General features: G+C 45.8%; 1 protein-coding gene across 3 annotated transcripts in view; it reads left to right on the top strand.

Annotated features, from left to right (window-relative positions):
• Positions 1-19,153, top strand: part of SIN3A (SIN3 transcription regulator family member A) — a 29,857-nt gene that overhangs the window by 7,531 nt on the left and 3,173 nt on the right. For all 3 annotated transcript variants that reach the window (XM_065076160.1, XM_065076159.1, XM_021285587.2), the window contains exons 2-17: positions 1,176-1,396; positions 3,265-3,441; positions 4,890-4,996; positions 5,479-5,761; positions 7,416-7,667; positions 8,218-8,370; positions 8,704-8,862; positions 10,032-10,121; positions 11,529-11,647; positions 13,050-13,260; positions 14,560-14,676; positions 15,387-15,625; positions 16,313-16,496; positions 16,683-17,256; positions 17,665-17,834; positions 18,894-19,067. In XM_065076160.1, coding sequence (XP_064932232.1) covers positions 1,208-1,396; positions 3,265-3,441; positions 4,890-4,996; positions 5,479-5,761; positions 7,416-7,667; positions 8,218-8,370; positions 8,704-8,862; positions 10,032-10,121; positions 11,529-11,647; positions 13,050-13,260; positions 14,560-14,676; positions 15,387-15,625; positions 16,313-16,496; positions 16,683-17,256; positions 17,665-17,834; positions 18,894-19,067 — 3,198 coding nt within the window. In that variant the 5' untranslated portion in view covers positions 1,176-1,207. The remainder of the gene's footprint in view (positions 1-1,175; positions 1,397-3,264; positions 3,442-4,889; positions 4,997-5,478; positions 5,762-7,415; positions 7,668-8,217; positions 8,371-8,703; positions 8,863-10,031; positions 10,122-11,528; positions 11,648-13,049; positions 13,261-14,559; positions 14,677-15,386; positions 15,626-16,312; positions 16,497-16,682; positions 17,257-17,664; positions 17,835-18,893; positions 19,068-19,153) is intronic.

The following is a 19,153-nucleotide window of genomic DNA, read 5'->3' as shown; positions in this document are numbered from 1 at the left end:
ACTGAGATATTGGTAAATGATCTTTTGGTTAATTTAGTTAATGATGGATTTAGACTGTGAAGAGCTGTCCTGACTTGGTAGAGGAGGATTGGCTTAGGTGGCTGTTGTACCATTATTCTGGGGAACTTCCTTGCCTCTGGTTTATCAGCAGAAGTGTTTAACTTCACTGGAACAGGAAAGGACTTGCTTTGCATAGGTCCTGATGCATCAGAGGCAGAAGAGGGTGCATTTTGCTCTGTCCATCGAACTCCTTAATAAACTGCAGAAGCTTTGAGCACCCAGTGGTTTGATGAACAGCAGATAATGTCTCAAGGATAGCAATAACTGTCAACGCATAGAAAACAGCACTGGAATTTGCTCACAGAAAAGAGTAAGTGAGTATTTCAATCAGAGGGAAGAATTCATGGCACTTTTTGGAGCAGGACAGTGGCAAAACCACCTGTCAGATTTGAAGTGAAATGAAGTTGCATAAAGACAGCTTGAAGTAGGGCAGGAACACACCTGTGTGTTGGAGAAGGAAAATACGGGAGGGGAGGCTGGAGCTGCTGGCGTCTCGGTGCTGGTGAGTGGGGCCGGGACGCTGGGAGGACGCGGCTGTGTGGCTTACGGTATCCAAAATACTCCTAGTCTAGCAGGTCTGCATGTTTTGCTGAAGTTACACATTTTATGTGTATTAAACAGAGGATGCTTTACTTTGGGCCTTTGTAAGTGATTTCAAAACCTGACTATGCATCTGGCTTTTTGCTGCCTTCTTTCCCCTTCCTCCCACTTTTCGAAAGCATGTCTCACAGCTGGCTGTCTTCCCGCTTGCACTGTCCAGGAGGTGGGTGTTTTCTGCTTTCAGTGTAGGCAGCTTTGTCCAGGCTGCGTGTCGGTGTGTTCAAATACTGCATTCGATAAGCTTGCGTCACTCAGGGTCTGTGTGTGCTGAAGATGCCCGTGCTAGCAATGTTTTATAATTGAGATTGAAGAAATTCTTAACTTTTAAGCGGAGTGTTTTATTTCCAACAATAAGGCTGTATTTATTGTGATTTGCAGAAAGCTGAATCTGAATTCCACTTTTCTGTCTTGAGACACTGGTAAATGAATAGACAGAAACTTGCCCTACCTGCTTGTGGTGGCACTGAGCGATGAATCAATTACCTTTGTTAATTAATTGTTCTGTTTTTTATCAGGTTTTGTAGTGCTTCCCGAGCATGAGTTCAGAATGAAGCGGCGATTGGATGAGCAGGAGTCACCCGTGTATGCGTCGCAGCAGAGACGTATCACCAGCACCACCGAAGCTTTCCAGCACCAGCACCGCGTCCTCGCGCCGGCCCCGCCGGTCTATGAGGCGGTTTCGGACACCATGCAGTCTGCCACGGGGATTCAGTACTCGGTAACTCCCAGCTACCAGGTGCGTGCGCTCGTCCCCGTCGCTGCGGTCCTGCTGCCTGACCAGCCAGCTCCGTGTTGATTCGTGATAGGATTCTGTATTTAAGACGAGGTTTTATTTTAGTAAGCAAGGCTTCCTAAAGGAAAACCGAGTTTGAACAATACGTTTATCGTACATCTCATTTGAAGCATTTGCTTTAAGACTATTGGCTTTGTTCATGTTCAGAGCCACCTGAACAAACGTAGTGTTGTTTGGCTTTGTTAAATATGGTTCTTTTAATGATTCTCTCAGATCATGGTCTCTGAATCCTTGAGGCAAGTGTGTGCAGGGCTTTTTCACCATTTTTCTTCACTGGGAAAATGTTTGTTCTTTTGGTTACTCTGTAATGGGAGTATGAGAGCTTAGGTGATCTTAAGCTTAACAGACTGGATCGGATCAGCATTTAAATTGGGGACTTTCAGGAAAATTGAAGTGTTTCAGAAAACATTACCCCAGGGTCATTAGGTGGCACTCTCCCCTCTCTTGCCTCCTTTGCAAAGAGCTGTCAGCTGGAGAGAAGAAAAAAAATCTACTTTAGGAGTGCACTGGAGATACCTCCCAAGGAAAGGCTGTTTCTGTGTTACTTTGCCGTGTTTTTGGCATGTTGCTGGTGAGCTGCTGTCCCTGTTTAGGGCTGAATTACGCACACAGCTTCTTCCTTCCTTCTGCAGAAGGGATGTTCACACTGACAGTAGCAGCCGTGGAGCTGAAGAGCCTGCAGGCAGACACTTGCAGGGACTGGAAGAGGATGTGTTTATGCTGGCAGTCCTTCCTAAAAAGAACTTGGATGGCCCAGCAAGCAAACTGTTTCTTGTTCATGAGAAGGATTTAAAAAAGTGCATCCCATCTAAAAGAGGCTTGAATGGAAAACCACATTTGTGTAAAAAGTAATTTACCTTTTTTTTTTTAAAAGGCTTTTTTAATGGATTTTCCAAACTGAATTTTTTCTGGTTTAATGTATGAAGGAGACCCAAAAAGTGCATGCCTGCTGTTCCCTTCCCTTCCCTGTTTTTCTAGGGGAGATACCAAACTGAGTTTTTCCCCAAGTCTGATGGTGCCAGAGAGCCACAATGTGACTTCCAATACCCAAACTGAATAGCAGCAGTGTAGAAGCTTGTAAAGACTCATTTGGTCACTCATATTATTGCTTGTGACATGTATCATAGGAAAAAGAGAGAACCCTGGCTCTATCAGACTAAAAATCCCATTTTATGCCCCTTTTGCAGGTCTTTATATTAGTGTTAGTGACTAGACAGACAGTGAGTCTGCAGGCTGGAGGGAACCACGTTTGTAATATGTTTGCAGAGAGGCCTCTCCTGTATTTGGAGTATGGGATTAGAGTTGTCTTGTTTCATTTTTAGGTCTCTCTGGGTCATAATTGAAGAAAACAAAAGATAAAAGGTGGTTAGCAGACTTTTTACAAGGACATGTATTACAGTGACTGGACGAGGGCTAATGGCTTTAAACTGAAAGAGGAGAGATTTAGATTAGATATAAGGAATAAATTCTTCCCTGTGAGGGTGGTGCCGCCCTGAACAGCTGCCCAGAGAAGCTGTGGGTGCCCTGTCCCTGGGAGTGCTCAGGGCCAGGTTGGAGGGGACTACGAGTGACCTGGTCTGGTGGATGGTGTCCCTACATGGAACTGAATGATCTTTAAGGTCCCTTCCAAGCCAAACCGTTCTATGGTTCTGTGTTTCTGTGGTTACAGTTCAAACTGTCTGTGTTCCGCTTCCTTAAAATTTTTCTCGTGTACCTGGCTATGGGAAGACTGACCTTGCTCTCTGCCCGTGCGGCGAGCGGGAGCAGCGGCCAAGCCGTAGCCGTCCCTGATGTCCTTTTTGCCTCGCCAGGTATCAGCCGTGCCGCAGAGCTCGGGCAGCCACGGCCCGGCCATCGCGGCCGTCCACGGCGGCCACCACCACGCCGCGCCGGTGCAGCCCCACGGGAGCCAGGTGGTGCAGAGCCACGCGCACCCCACGCCGCCCGCCGTGCCGGTGCAGGGCCAGCAGCAGTTCCAGAGGCTCAAGGTAACGCTGGGCATCGCTGCCTGAAGTCAACCAGCCTCTGCTGAAAGCACAGGGCAACAGGGGCCTTCTTCTGTTTGGTGTGCAGGGGAGGCCAGCCTGCAAACCCAGCCGGTGACCTCCGTAAAGCTTTCATTTGCTATGCCTTGTAGACGCTTCTCCTGTTGGGAGGACTATTGAATGCAGAAAGAGATTTGTGTTTCGAATAGCGTAATATAAAATGGACTTGCTAGGGAAAGATCAGGGACAGGAAGGAATAGGAAAAAGTATTGATCAGAGGATTTGTATGAACGGGTTAAGTTGCCAAAACATTTGGTGCTTTTCTGAACACATGGCTTATGTGGGTGGTTGCGTGGGAGTAATTTGGGAGTAAGGCAAGCTCTATTCTCGGATTATGTGCTGTAAAATCCTTAAAAAAAAGAGAAAAGTTCACCAAAAATAACCCATTTGAGTAGCTACATTTGGTTCAGCTCTAGCAAGAAGGCCACGTATATACAAATTGATGCCTGTTTCTTAGTCTCTTCCAAACACAGTGCAAGTTTCCTCCAGTTGTGGTGGAACTCACTGGTGAGAAGCCCTTTCCTTTTTGCTGAATGTAGGGCACTGCATTCCTAGAGACCTCTAAAAATGGTTTCAAAATGTGTGGTGGTTCCTCCCAGTGAAATCGATGGCAAATCCTCCGCCAATGCAAGATCAGGGCTATACATGATGGTCTTTTCTTCCTTTGCTGTTAAATTTCAGACAAAAGAGGTCCCGTGCGTAGCTCTCGGAGCTGATGGGCGCGTGGCCGGGCTGTCAGAGGCGATAGGAACCCCGAGCTCTCGCTCAAAGCTGTGGCTGTTCTTTTCAGTACATCTGCAAATTGGATGTTGGTACACGAACGGTTCATAAACTTCTTGCTGTTTGAGGTGCAAAACAATTTACCACCCACAGTTGCCATTTTCAAAATCCTTATATACTGAACTGAAATGTCTGGCTTTTAGAAAAAAAAAAAAAGTGCAAGCGTGTACCTGGCAGACATCTACTACACTGAATATGTCATTTCCACTTTCTGCTTATCCTTAGACTTCTGTAATAATTTCCACATATGAATGCAGGAAAAATACTCAGTCTAGTTCTGTTTATCCTAGCAGTTGCTTCAGTGATGGTAAATTTGGAGTACGTGGTGGGGTTTTTTTCCTAGTAATTCTGCTGATCTATCTTGCTTTTTTTTTTTCCCCTATTTTTCTTTTTGGTACAGTTTTATCTTGTGAGCCAGGAGTGGGGAGTGAGTATCTCTTACTCAAATGGTGCTGGTAGTATGCTAACCAGGCTCATGATCTTTTGCTCTTTAATTCCCCGCCCAGGCTCAAGGCTAACAGCTGTGTTTTCAAATAGCGCATGTTTTGCAGAACAATGGGAGGTGAAATAAAATCTTCTCAGCTAATATAACCTGTCTGTTCTGTCCTCAGGTGGAAGATGCATTGTCTTACCTTGACCAGGTGAAGCTGCAGTTTGGTAGCCAGCCACAGGTCTACAATGACTTCTTGGATATTATGAAGGAATTTAAATCTCAAAGGTAACCAGCTGCATTTTGCTTCTGCCTTCCAGGTTAGAAAGGGCGTATGTGGGCATGGGAGTGATGTTCTGTCTTCCCTGGGCAGACTAACACACCTCTAGCAGCAGTGTAAAAGCAGTTGTGTGCGTGCTTTTTTGAAAGTTAAATGCATCCCTTCGTTTCTGCTAAATCTCTGCTTAGAGTGGGAGTTCACAAGTTCAGCCTTGGTAGCTGATTCATCTGGTTGTCTGGTTCTCTGCCCATTAATAATGGTCAGACCTGGGACTAGATCTCAGAGCTATAAAATGCTGTCTGGGCTAATAAAATTGTTTAATGTCGTTCTGAAATTCAATAGTAGATGTGTAGGAATCTGTTTTGTGTTGTTTCGTAGGCTAGAGGTGATAAGGTAAAAATTTGAATGGAAAGTTCTTGTGAGGAGAGCTTGGTGTGCCACTGGCAGGGGCTCTGAGAATTGTGACATTTTGATCTTATTCCTCCTTCAGTATTGACACTCCAGGAGTGATCAGCCGCGTGTCGCAGCTCTTCAAGGGCCACCCAGACTTGATCATGGGTTTCAACACCTTCTTGCCGCCTGGTTACAAGATTGAGGTGCAGACGAATGACATGGTGAACGTGACGACACCGGGGCAGGTTCACCAGATCCCCACTCACGGCTTGCAGCCCCAGCCGCAGCCACAGCCCCAGCATCAGTCGCAGCCTTCGGCGCAATCCACCCCAACACCAGCACAGCCAGCGCCGCAGCCACCGCCTGCCAAAATCAGCAAGGTGAGAGCCTTGGAATGACATAGATTGATAACACAGGGATCCCGCTGCCCCCAGCCGAAACTGGTATGCGGCTAGAGAATGAAAAAGGAACTTCTACTCTGCTTTTTCAAAGTATTCATGAACCTCTGCCTGGGTTGTGCTTCTACTGCTGGATTAGCTTCTCCTTTTGAAACTTCAGTTTGGTTTGACAGTAATTCAAATAAGCCACTTTACAGCTTTGGAAAAGCTTTGTGGCTTTCAGCGGGGAACTGAAAGGTGCTCATAGAATCTGGTTATCCCGGGAGTGATATAGCAGCCCCAGGTTAAGGTTCCTGAAATGCATTTGATGTTGCAAGAAGGGTTTCCTAGTTAAAGCACCGGGCACATGTTGAACTGCCCGCATTTGTGTGTATTGTCATGGAATAACTGAAGTCCCAAGGAATCCCTCATAAAACAGAGGCCATGATAAAGATGTGGCTCTTACTGTGAAAGTGTGTGGTTTCAAATGCTTGGGACAATTAAGCCTTTAGAAGAGCCTGATCAGTGATGTGGTAGATTCTGCATTGCTTGGAGTCTTGTTTTCAGCTTAAACAGCTGTTGTAAAATAGAAGTCTAATTCAGCCATCAGCTAGATGGGCACAGGAGTTGTTGGCAAAATCAAAAGTGCAAGAGTTCAGGCAAGATGACCATGATGTTCCCTTTAGGTATCAATATGCATGCCTGAAACTGAGACCTTTCAATAGCAAACGGAATTTGACTGTGCTTTAGATATAATCCAGATGCTACTGTCCAACAAATATATTTTATGTGATTCAAAACAGAATATGATCATATAAAAGGTATTCAGGGAGCTTACTCCAGGTAAAATATTACATATTTCCGCCTCAAAATGTGGAAAGATTTGAGAGCTGATATCTCAATATTGGAAGATATTCCAGTTTTCCCTTGGTGTTGCCTTACTTTACACATCTCAAAATTCTTCACTGGGGCAAAATAACTTGCAGTGTTGGAGTGAGCTGTGCCTGTGTATTTTGGCTCTGTTATATTTTTGAGATGGTAGGTGTTGCTTGTTGGATTTCAGTCAAAAGCAATTACCAAGGCAAAACTGCTGTTAGTCACAACAGTTTGAATGGTCTGGGTGTTTTCTCTCTGAATTCTACTCTCTACTGGCCCACTAAATATTTATCTGTTTATTTGCTTTGTGTGATAGTTTTCTTCTGCTTAGTCTGCTTGTACTTGTGCTTCTGTTAATCTTTAAAACCCAACTCTGACTGTGAAACAGCACTTGTTAATTTTGACTCTTAAGAGCAGTTTCTGCTTAGACAGCCACTAGGAAGCATCCAGTTTATGAAAGATATTGTTCAAATTCCCTAGAGCTGTGAAGGATTCAGTAGCAATTTCAAAAGACCAGTCTCTTAAGGAGGTGCAGCAAAAGTCATCAGGGCCAGTATGTAGGAAGGGGTTGTTCACCTGGATGTGGTAGCAGAAGATTTTGTTCAGTTGTGATATTCCAGCTCAGAGGTATCTGTGGAATCCATGTTGTTCCACTGTTGGCATCAGATACAGTTACGTACTGGGTTGTTTCCTCCATATGGTCCATATACAGAATAAAAATGCCTTTATTCCAAACATAAAGGAGTATGCTAATTTCTAACATGACTTCCTGTCTTCTTAGCCATCACAGTTGCAGGCACATACTCCTGCCAGCCAGCAAACTCCCCCGATTCCACCATACGCATCACCACGTTCGCCACCAGTCCAACCTCATACACCTGTGACAATCTCTCTGGGAACCACCCCATCCCTGCAGAACAATCAGCCTGTTGAGTTTAATCACGCCATCAACTATGTCAACAAGATCAAGAATCGGTTCCAGGGACAGCCAGACATCTACAAAGCCTTCCTGGAGATCCTCCATACGTATCAGGTGAGTGTTAACAATGCAGATGTGACTATAAGTATGGTTATTTCTCTTTCTTTACCATGGGAAGCTAACTGTGTCCATCCAAGACTTGCCTTTGGGTCTTCTGCTGGATTAGCATTGGCCAGCAAGCTAACCAGGATTCTTGCAAATGAGAAGGTTATGTAGCAGCATGAAATAATAAGATTTCAGTCCGACATCTTTGTTTGCAAGTGTCTGAAATGCCTATTTTAAAGTCATATTTAGTGTTTTTTCATGAGCACAGGTCAGGAAGAGACAACATGGCCATAGTACTATGTTAAAGATAAAGAAACTGATGCTTTGATCAGTGTCCTGCTTGTTCAGGGCCAGCTGGGCATTTAGTATATGTTTATAGTATATAGAAGAATTATGTATTTAGTGTGCATAAGAATCATACTAGTAATATAGCACAATTCTTAATGTAAGATGCTGAGACCTTTGCTGTTTCATTGTTTGTATCACTGAGGGCTTTTTTTTTAAATTTGTCACTTAAATAGTTTGTGTGTCCTTCTGACTCTCCTCTTTCCCGTGGCAGAAGGAGCAGCGCAATGCCAAGGAGGCAGGAGGGAACTACACGCCGGCGCTGACGGAGCAGGAGGTGTACGCGCAGGTTGCTCGCCTCTTCAAGAACCAGGAGGATCTGCTCTCGGAGTTCGGGCAGTTCCTGCCTGATGCCAACAGCTCTGTGGTGAGTCGTCTCGGAGACAGATTGGAGCTGAAAGACGTAGGGAAAGCTGGGCTGTGTGTAGCCAGAGTTCAGAAAAATGCACTTTTGCAATGTGTTTCTTGGGGGTTTTTTTTGAGTAATCTTTTGCTGAGTGTGAGAATAGGGTCAGGGTGTTAGACTATGTTTTCTGGCCATAACTTGTCTTTTAAATACAATCCCTTTGCCTAAAAGGGTTGTTCTAAAACTGCAATAACTGTGGCTTAATACATCTAGACCTAGGAGGTGCAGCATGTTTTTATGCCTGGATGTGTGGAACTCAGCTCTAATGGCCTTATGGGTTTGTCTCTAAATAAGCTGTTAAGTAAGACAACTGCAGAGAAAGTGGAATCAGTCAGAAACGATCACGGTGGCACAGTGAAGAAGCCGCAGCTCAACAACAAACAGCAAAGACCCAACCAGAACGGCTGTCAGATCCGGCGGCACTCGGGAACGGGAGCAACCCCTCCGGTGAAGGTGAGAGCTGCTCGTTCGGCAGCCCCGCTTCTCCCAGGAGCGGGGTGTGTTCTGCAAATCGGGTGATTTGTGCAGCACAGGCCACAGAGTGAGGAAACAGAAGCTAAACTTTATGAATTCCTTGTTTCCAAGTGCAAGGCTTCGTCTCTTTTTCACAAGCTGGTGGTGTTATCTGTACGCAAGGGTGGTAATAGTTATGTTACTGGCTGAGGAAAAATAGGGCTTTCCCTGCTTTGTTAGGATGCTGCAGAACACGTGGCAGTAGTTTTATGGGTGAATAAAGCAGTGTTGGGTGATGAGGGGGAGATAGGGGTTGTGGAGGTAAAAGTCTCAGGAAAATCACAAAACAAATTGGTCCAAAATTTGTAGCGATGTTTCTAAGGCACATGGGAAGATAAACCAAGGGAAAGATAAAGGTGTGCCTGAAAGCTTTGTTGTAGCAGATGCAGAGGAATCGTGTTTGCTCATCTTTCCTCTGATAAACCTTGTGATACAATGATGAATGATTTTTCTCTTAGCAGAGTTTGCCCTTTTCAAATGATGCACAGTTTGAGAGAGCAGGGCTTTGTAGTGTTATACAAATTGTCCTGTGCCCAGGTGTTTGTGCATGAGGGATAAGTTTGCCTGCTTTGTTTGAATGTGGTGCATCAAAAATGGTGATGAAAAACATCAGCCGACATAATCGTGTCATTTAAATCCAGTGATTTACTTCATCATCTGAGGGGGTAGAGTCCACCGCTGGTATGGGGAAAATAAAGGATCTTGCAGCGGAATGCAAGAGAGAAAAAGGCAATGTAGTAATTTTAGGGAGGTGTAAGTCTGAAAGAATTGAGTGAGTGATATGAGAAAAAAAAAAAAAGGGTAAATTTGTAAACTGGTTAGAAAAACGACGTGCTGTAGCGTGACTGTTTCAATCAACTACTTACAGAAAAGGATGCAACAGTGTATTAAAAATATTTGGAGTTCTATGCTGATGATTAACCTTTAATACATTAATTTGTGGTGCACATTTTCATACAAGTTTCCTTCGAAAAAGCCATGTTTCTTTTATGTAAAAGCAAATGGTGGGGTCAGGGAGCTGAAAACTTTGTGTTATAGATAATCAAAATGTGGCAACTTGCCCCACTGAACAGCCCTTTTTTTTCCCTGCCTTTCTTTTTTCTTTTCAGAAGAAACCGAAGCTGCTTGGTTTAAAAGACCAGTCTTTGACGGAAGCCAGCAAACACGGTGTGGGGACAGAGTCTCTCTTCTTTGAGAAGGTGAGAAGCAAGATTCAGAGAAAGCAGTCTCACATCATTGATTTATGTTCTTAGCATGTATACATCCGGACTTTTATCACAGTGCAGCAGGTGATATATATACCACCCTGATAACATTTGTCAGCTTGACCTCAGAGGTATCACACAACCTTTAAGTCAGACCTGTTGCGTTTTTTTAAAAGACTAATGATCTTTTTTATGTGAATACTTGTGTTTTTCCCCCAAAGGTCATTCTCCAGCTTTTCTCCCACTGCTGATAGTTTATTTGCAGGAATGGGAATTTTTTTCCTTAATGCACGCTCCAATCTTTTTTCCACCTTTCTGAAATCCCCGTACGACTGATGTGTGGTGTGTCTTGCTGTGTTGGCTCAGCTTGCTGTACCCATCCACAACCCGCTGCCTGCAGCGGGGGAGCTCAGTTTACAAAGCAGCTGATTCATGACAACATTGTTTTTGTTTTTCCTGAGAGATAAATCTAATTAATTGCACGGTTGTTACCTATTGCTGGTTTACCGCACAGAACAAATGAAAGATATGTGTGATGTATCCTTGGTGTCTTCCCTAAGATGTCTATACATTTCCTTATGGCTCAGAGGGGGGCATATAGTGAACATAAACAAGCCTTTTAAATAATAGTCATGTGTCAATGAAAGTCTTGGCTGCTCCCTGATGATGCCGTGCATTTTGCAGCGTATTGCAGACCAGCTGATGCTAACTGGGAACCAATCCATTGCTCAGAGGATGTGTAGGTGTTAACATGAGTAAACCTCGAAATCCCTGCTGTAGAATTACAGCCGTAATGACAAAGATCTTCATGATGATAGATCTGTGTCTGATGTATGGATGTTAACTGTTCTCGTGGGAAGGGTAATGGTGTTGGGATGAATCGTTTGGTTTCCTTGGGCTGTGAAGATAAGGGTGACAGAAGCTGGTTTATCTGTGATAACCTGAGCAGGCAGAGGCTGGAGCACAAATCTCTTACCCTGCTCCCTACCTGCAATATTCTCCAGTGTTTAAAGTCAGCCTGGGTGGGTTTGTGGGGCTGCAGTTATAATGGACATTGCCTATGATTCCAGTGTTTTGTAATCCAGCTGTTCAGGGATTTTGTGAGGGATTTCATTCCTCACTTGCAGCTCCTTTGTGCAGGGGAGTGCCCCCAGTGCTGATGTTGCAGGGCACACCCAGCACAGAGATGTTTCACATTGGTGTCTGTTTGTCCAGCCCTGCATGTGGGGCAGGTCACCCTCTGTTCAGCTCATGTACAGATTTGCGTTCTCATTCTGTGTGTGATTTCTGTGTATCGGTGGTAAGCACAATGTTGAATCCAGGTGTCCTGGACAGCGATAGCTCACCCAGCTCGGTCTCACCCTGACAGCAGCTCTTTGCCTCTTCTCTTCTCTCCACAAGGTCCGCAAAGCTCTGCGGAGCACAGAAGCGTACGAAAACTTCCTTCGCTGCCTGGTTATTTTCAACCAGGAGGTGATCTCCCGGGCTGAGCTCGTGCAGCTCGTTTCTCCGTTCCTGGGGTAAGTGGAACCCGTTTCCTTGCGTGAGGTGAGAAGTTTAATACACTCAGGACTGTTCCTGTTGCAAAGCCAGGAAAGACAAGCCAACCTCTGTGGTTGTTCAGGGGAATGCATCTCCTGTGGTTGAGTGGCATGGAGGAGGAGGAGGGGGAAAAAAAAGTGCTGATATAAACTCACTAAAATTTCCAAAAAGCAGCTGAATTCTGCCAAAGCCAAAAATTATAAGCAATACAATAGTTTAAATAGGAATTATGACTTCCATAATTGCCAGTAGCGTACAGAACAACTCTATTAAATCAGCTAAAACCAAGCGATTATCCTCTCATCAGCTTTGGACTGCAAGATTAATGTTCCTTCTTCCTGCGAATTGAGTTCCTGGTTCCAAGGGAGAAGGCAATAGCAATGTACATTGGGTTCGGGACCCCATTGTACTAGTTGCTATGCAAAGACACTGCCCCAAGGAGCTTCCATTCTCTCTGTAGCTCCCTGGACTTGGGCATCAGCAGGATGCTACCTTGAGCCAGGAAAGGTGAAATATTCAGCAAATAATTGTGGATTTTCCCTATTCACTGTCTGTGCTCCTAGCTACAATGGTGAATAGCTGTGTTGGGAAAGGTCTAATACAGTTTTCCTATTCTGGAGTTGGGTATTATCTTCTGTCATGTAATGAAAAAGCAATAAATGAGCAGTGATTCAATTAGCCTCAGTAACAGGTTCAATTCCTCATATTGCTGGAGCTTTGCATGAGATAAGAAGAGTTGAACAGATGCGCTCTTTTAGGCTAATAAATTCTTCAGAAAACTGCTCTCTCCAAGCAGGTGAACTTGGGCCTTGCAGGCAAAGGCTCCTCTGTAATTTGTGCTGGTCTGTGTGGTCTGGGGAGGCAGCACTGGTGGAAGCGATTGCTCAGCACTGAAACCTTTTGCCATATAGTTACAGAGTCGCTTTTCGGTTTCTTCTTGCTGCTTTTGGAAAAGTCTGGTTTAAGGTTAAGAACATTGGCAAACGTCTCGGGATCTGGCCTGGGTTCACTGCTGGAATAGCTTGGGAAACCAGATGTGACTCTGTCCCTGCGATGAAAGCTTTGGCTGCTCCCTCTCGCTGGTCACTTGTCTCGTGGGGTCTGTACCTACAAGGGGTGTGGAGGATACATTGGTGCTTGTCTGTGTATCCCTGGCAATACACGGGGATAAGCCTAAAGCACCTTAGTTGCACCAAGAGAGAGAAATCCAGCACCTGATCAACTTCCCGTTTGATCAAGCTCTATGGGTCCTCTCTCACCAGAATGATAATTCAGGGGGTCTTCTTAGACACAGTCCATCAATTGTAGCCTCAGCATCGCAGCTCAGCACTGTTTGATTTCTGCTTAGCTAGCTTTTCACTTTGTTCGTTTGATTTTTAGGAAATTCCCAGAACTGTTCACTTGGTTTAAAAACTTTCTGGGGTACAAAGAGTCTGTTCACATGGAGACATATCCGAAGGAACGGGCGACCGAGGGGATTGCCATGGAGATAGACTACGCCTCCTGTAAAAGACTGGGCTCCAGCTACCGGGCCTTACCCAAGAGCTACCAGCAACCCAAGTGCACGGGGCGGACTCCGCTGTGTAAAGAGGTAAGATGCTCTCGGCGAGGAATTGCATGGCAGAGGGAGGCTACTCCCAGCCTTCTCAGAAGGAGTGAGGCAAAGGACGAGCAAAACAGCACCTGGGCATGTGTGGGCGTATGTCCTCGCTCGGGATCACCGTGCTGCCTGTTGGAGCCCAAGGTGAGCACACCCTGAGGTGTTCCGAGCGGTGAGTGAGCACTTGGCGCTCCTGCAAATATCTGGATTGTGTCCAGAAGCTGTTGCACAGGGTGAGGCGTCAGTCTAGGAATGGGTCATGCTAGGAGATGCGATGCCCACGTGGGTTTGGTTGGCATCGGCTCTTCTCCAGTGGTGCTTGTGAAAGGGTTGTGTCAAGCGTTGGGCAGCAGCTGGAAAAAACCCAACAAGACAGTGATGTTTATATAAAGTAAATTGTGGGGTCATTAGATATGGATGTTTTATATAGTGTAACGTGTGAAAAGAACATTAAGATCACAGACTTAAACGTGAAGTAGGAAATGGCAGAACTAGTTTTCTCTATGGTCTTAATGTGATCCACGGGGATCTTTTACAAGGCAGTACATAATCTAAGACTATTGCTAGGTTTTTAACCAAATTCCCACTTAGTCTTCTTTCAGGGTTATCTTTAGTCCAGCTTTGAAAGAAAATCACATTTTCTGTAGTTAGCTTCTCCCACGTATCCCTCACGTGCTTCTTTCTTCCTGCCTGAAATGCTAAGAAGACCTCTTGTCTTCAGAAATAGTGCATTGCTTTGGGAAATCAGCTCCCTACATGCAACCAGCCTTCTTGGTCAAGTCTCAAAGCTGGTCTCCCAACGACGTCCCACAGGATCAGGTGTACTCATTGAGTCTTTTAATGTGTTGTAATGGTCTTTTGATCAAAGTGGGAACAGTCCTGGCTGGTCCTGTTCCTTCCCTGATGTTGAGGGTAATATTTTGGAGATGAGTGAGCAGGGCTCTTGCTGAAGGCTGGTTTATAATTGTGCTGGTTCAGAGCATTCACAGGAGGAGGGGAGAGCCCTAGAAATCCCTTCCCTACAAGCCTGCGGTCAGCAGCAGCACCCGCACCAAATCGTGAGGAGATTGCTGTCTCAGAAGTGTCTCGTGGGGTGCAGCTGCACGCTTTTCTTCCTGCGGCTCTGCTGTTCAGGCTTCAGGTTTGCGAAAATTGGGCCTGACATTCAAGGCTGCCTGCCAAAATCCTCATTTCTTTGTCTTTGGCCTCTTCGAGGTGTTGGTTCTTTTTGAATGTTCTGTTCCTGTTTTGGAGTTGGGGAAAGCTTGTCTCCTCCTGTCTCCCTCAAAGGTTTTGAATGACACCTGGGTCTCCTTCCCATCCTGGTCCGAAGATTCCACGTTTGTGAGCTCCAAAAAGACGCAATATGAAGAGCACATCTACAGGTGTGAGGATGAGCGTTTCGAGGTAAATTGTTTTTCCTTGATTCATGCCTCAGAGAGCTTGGGATTCCATTAACACTCTTGATGTAATTATATCTTTAATACTACTGCATAGAATCTGTTTGTATTATGTGTCTGTCACCTGTTTTTTGGATGAAAGCTTGTGATCTCTTAACGCAAGAGGCAGTGGCTGCATAACTACGTCTCGCTGCAAACTGCCACCCCTGCCCCTCGCTTTTTGTGCTGAGCTCTTAGTTCACACCGCTCCAGGTGAAATTGTTCAATGGCCAGCATATAATCAACGCATCTTTTCTGTTCTTACTGCCCACGTAGCACACAAGAACATGCATTCCCCTCTAATAATCTGAAAAGCGATACATTCAGGATGTTAAATGATTGACATCTTGACTTGAAATGGAAGTTAGCTTGGCAATTACCTGAATACGCTCAGATTCAGCACGTCATTTTGTAGAGTAACTGTCAATTGTGTTCTATTCCCAAGTGGAAAATGTAATTTCCGAACAGTATCGTAGCCTTTAAATTCTTACACAGTATTATCTAGGTAGCAGATAAAATATAATTGGATTATTTGAGAGCAGCCGAACATGGAAACCACTGCTTGAAAACACCTTGTTAAACATGCACGACTTCTTGTTTCATGTCACTTAAACGTTAGCCTCTGTGAAGTATCATGTTTTATCTATTCAATGATGGCTAATGCACCGTTCGCTTCAGCTGGATGTTGTCTTGGAGACCAACCTGGCAACCATCCGTGTCCTCGAGGCAATCCAGAAGAAACTCTCGCGCTTGTCTGCCGAGGAGCAAGCCAAATTCCGGCTGGACAACACGCTGGGGGGCACTTCGGAGGTGATCCACCGCAAGGCTCTCCAAAGGATATATGCTGACAAAGCAGCCGACATCATCGATGGACTTCGGAAGAACCCATCCGTGGCTGTTCCCATCGTACTGAAAAGGTACCGACTGCTCCAGCACCTTGCCCTGGGGGCTCTGCTGACAGATAACGCACCATACGTGATCCAGATTTCTGTAAAAATAGCTAATTTCTGCCCCTAAAGGGTGTGACCTCTACAAGGCTGTAATTTAAGAAGTGCGTTTTATGTTCTGGTTGGTTGCTGTACTTCAGAAGAGTCGGGTAATTCAGGGGAATTACCCTTCTGACACAAAAGCCTTACCAGCTCAGGGGGAGGGACATCAAGCTTTTGTTGTCTCCTCTTAAACCCGAGTTCTTCCCTAGTGTCAGCATCGTGTGTAAGATGGAGAATCTATTGTGTGGATTGATCCAGGGCTAAATTTGATCCCTTTCCAAATCCCACGGTGTGTGTGACCATGAGCTCAGACTGCGGTGCCTGTGTTAGTCTCAGATTTCCAGTTCTGTTTCTGTTGTCACCCTCCCTTTCCTCAGTCACAAAAAGGGAGTGGATGCTGCTGCCGCTCCTTGGGGAAGCTCCAGGAGATGTGTCAGCAGGCGATACTGTTCCCTGGCCACTTCTCATCTCTGTGGGGCTGTCACTGCTGTGTCTCAGGGTCCTGAGAACTGGGGGAACAGCCTTGCCCAGGGCACCTGCAGGGTCACAGTTTCCCCACCCTGCTTATATGCTCAGAGCAGACCTCTTAGCTCAGTGTTGTTTTCTTGATCCAAGGTTAAAGATGAAGGAGGAAGAGTGGCGAGAAGCCCAGAGAGGATTTAATAAAGTCTGGCGAGAGCAGAATGAGAAGTATTACCTGAAATCCTTGGATCACCAGGGCATCAACTTCAAGCAGAACGATACCAAGGTCCTGAGGTCAAAGAGTCTCCTCAATGAGATTGAAAGCATCTATGATGAGGTAGGATGGTCATCAACAGTTTCCTTCCCTCAAGCTTATGTAGTTTGCAAGTGCAGTTTCAGTTCCCATCATTCCTCACTGCTCGATGACAGGAAGCCTACACCCCTGTCAGAGCTCCCTAAAGGCTCTTGGGTGAGGAGAGGTGGTGTTTGGGACTCAGGTTTGTGCTGTGTTTCTCGTTTGTAGAGGCAAGAGCAGGCTTCAGAAGACAATGCTGGAGTCCCCACAGGCCCACACCTATCCCTAGCCTATGAAGACAAGCAGATCCTGGAAGACGCCGCCTCTCTCATCATCCACCATGTGAAACGGCAGACAGGAATCCAGAAGGAGGACAAGTACAAAATCAAGCAGATCATGTATCACTTCATTCCAGACCTGCTGTTTGCTCAGCGAGGGGAACTCTCGGATGTGGAAGAGGAGGAAGAAGAGGAAATGGATGTGGATGAAGCTACTGGGGCTGCAAAAAAGCACAACGGTGTTGGGGGCAGTCCTCCCAAAACCAAGCTGATGTTCAACAACACGACGGCCCAGAAGCTGCGGGGCATGGATGAGGTCTACAACCTCTTCTACGTGAACAGCAACTGGTACATCTTCATGCGGCTGCATCAGATCCTGTGCTTGCGGCTGCTGAGGATCTGCACCCAGGCCGAGCGGCAGATCGAGGAGGAGACGCGGGAAAGGGAGTGGGAGAGGGAAGTGCTGGGGATCAAGCGAGACAAGAGCGACAGTCCTGCCATCCAGCTGCGACTGAAGGAGCCCAGTGAGTGATTTCTGGTGGGAGATGGGGAGGTTTTATTATCACTGGGCAGCCTCAAATTGAGGGAGGGGATGAGGTGGTGCGGGGTACATGGGACTCAAATTGCACAGTCGTACTATGCAACAACTTTTATTTTATACCTATTTTATCTAAAGCATCCTTGAGTTCCCTAACTAAAAGCTTTTTTAAAAGTCTCAAAAACAAAGACGTCAAGGAGGAGGCTAGAGCTAGAAAGCAAGAGATTACAAAAGCACCCATGGCCTTAAAAAGTCTCACTTAAATGTCCATAAAAGACAAACTCAAGCGTATTCCAGGAATTCTCCAGCTTGACTGGGTGGTCTGAGGACCAGAACTCAAAGGAACCGTTCCTGGGGTTGGGGTGTTCATCGCTCCCGTTCTCTCTTGTTGCAGTGGACATTGATGTTGAGGATTATTACCCGGCCTTCCTGGACATGGTGCGCAACCTCCTGGACGGGAACATGGACTCGTCGCAGTACGAGGACTCCTTGCGTGAAATGTTCACCATTCACGCCTACATCGCCTTTACCATGGACAAGCTGATCCAGAGCATCGTTCGACAGGTGACTGCTGGCAAAGGCTGGGGGGTGGGTGTCCTGGGTACAGAAAGTAGCTGGGTTGTTTGCGGCATGGAGAGCCCAGGCCCACATTGGAGGAGGAGTGCTGTACAATAGATGGGGAATTTCAGGGGTAAGCAGGTAAAATCTGGGTGTTTTTTAACCCAGCTCTAACCCCGATGTAAAGAGATGTGATAAAAGGTCATTTCTGAGGTATTTAAATTATGGGGAATATCCTGTCTATGAAGAGTTCTCCCTTTGTTTTCCAGAAGTTTTAGGATATAAATATTCAACCTCAGAGCAGCTCCAGAGCTAATATTGCTTTAACTTTGAAAAAGAATTAAATTACATTGTAATGATTTCCTTTCTTTTCAGCAGTGCTACAGAAGCAGCGCATGCCTTTTCTGCAAAGCTTTGTCTCTCTTTATTTGGCTGTTTGAGTAGCTCGTTTTGGCTGTTAAACCCTAGTCCTTTTATTGGGCTGGTAGGGAGCATGTGTGTCCAAGGGAAAGGTTCTTCATGTGCCTTTCTCTAGTGTAAAGAACAAAAACAGACACAAGGAGCTAGAGGTGGAATGGCTTGAAAGGCCTCTTCTCTTTCCAAAGGCAAGAGCTGCTTTTGACAAGCCCTTCAGTCCAGAGATTAACGGAATTCAAAAGACGGTTGAGCAGCTTTTGATTTTTAAACTTGTACAAAACCAGGATTTGATACTCAGTCTCCCACCTCTCTTGTGGGACGCAGCAGCCCCTTGCTGAGGAGGGGACGTTTGTGTCGCGGTGCTCCAGCCCTTCCTCCCCTGCTGCCCATCAGGATGTTCCCTGCCCGGAGTTTTTCTCCTGAGTAGCTGTACTTTGCCCCCTGCTAATCTTGTTAAAGATACTGTGGCTTTTTTTGGTTTTGTTGGGTATTTTTAAACATAGCAGCAGAGATCTTCTGCAACTAGAAGACATTACTAAAAATGTAGCCTTAAACTTGCTTTTTCAGCTTTTTTTTTTTTTTTTTTGCTTGTGCTTAAACCCATGGTTACATCTTAGTTCCTTTCTGTTCTGTTCTTCCGTTTTGCAGCTCCAGCACATAGTGAGCGATGAGATCTGTGTGCAGGTAACAGACCTCTACTTGTCGGAGAACAACAACGGAGCAACGGGAGGTCTTCTCGCTTCCCAGTCTTCCCGTGCTCTCCTGGAGGCCGCGTACCAGCGCAAAGCTGAGCAGCTCATGTCGGAGGAGAACTGCTTCAAGGTAAAGCCGGGCTGCGAACTGCAGTGTAAAAGCAGCAAGCACCGAGGGGGATGCCTTTTGAGAAAGGAGAGGCACCAGTCCTTTAA

This window comes from Columba livia, chromosome 11, assembly GCF_036013475.1.
Source record: "Columba livia isolate bColLiv1 breed racing homer chromosome 11, bColLiv1.pat.W.v2, whole genome shotgun sequence".
NCBI lineage: Eukaryota > Metazoa > Chordata > Aves > Columbiformes > Columbidae > Columba > Columba livia.
This window is presented reverse-complemented; position numbering and strand designations above follow the sequence as displayed.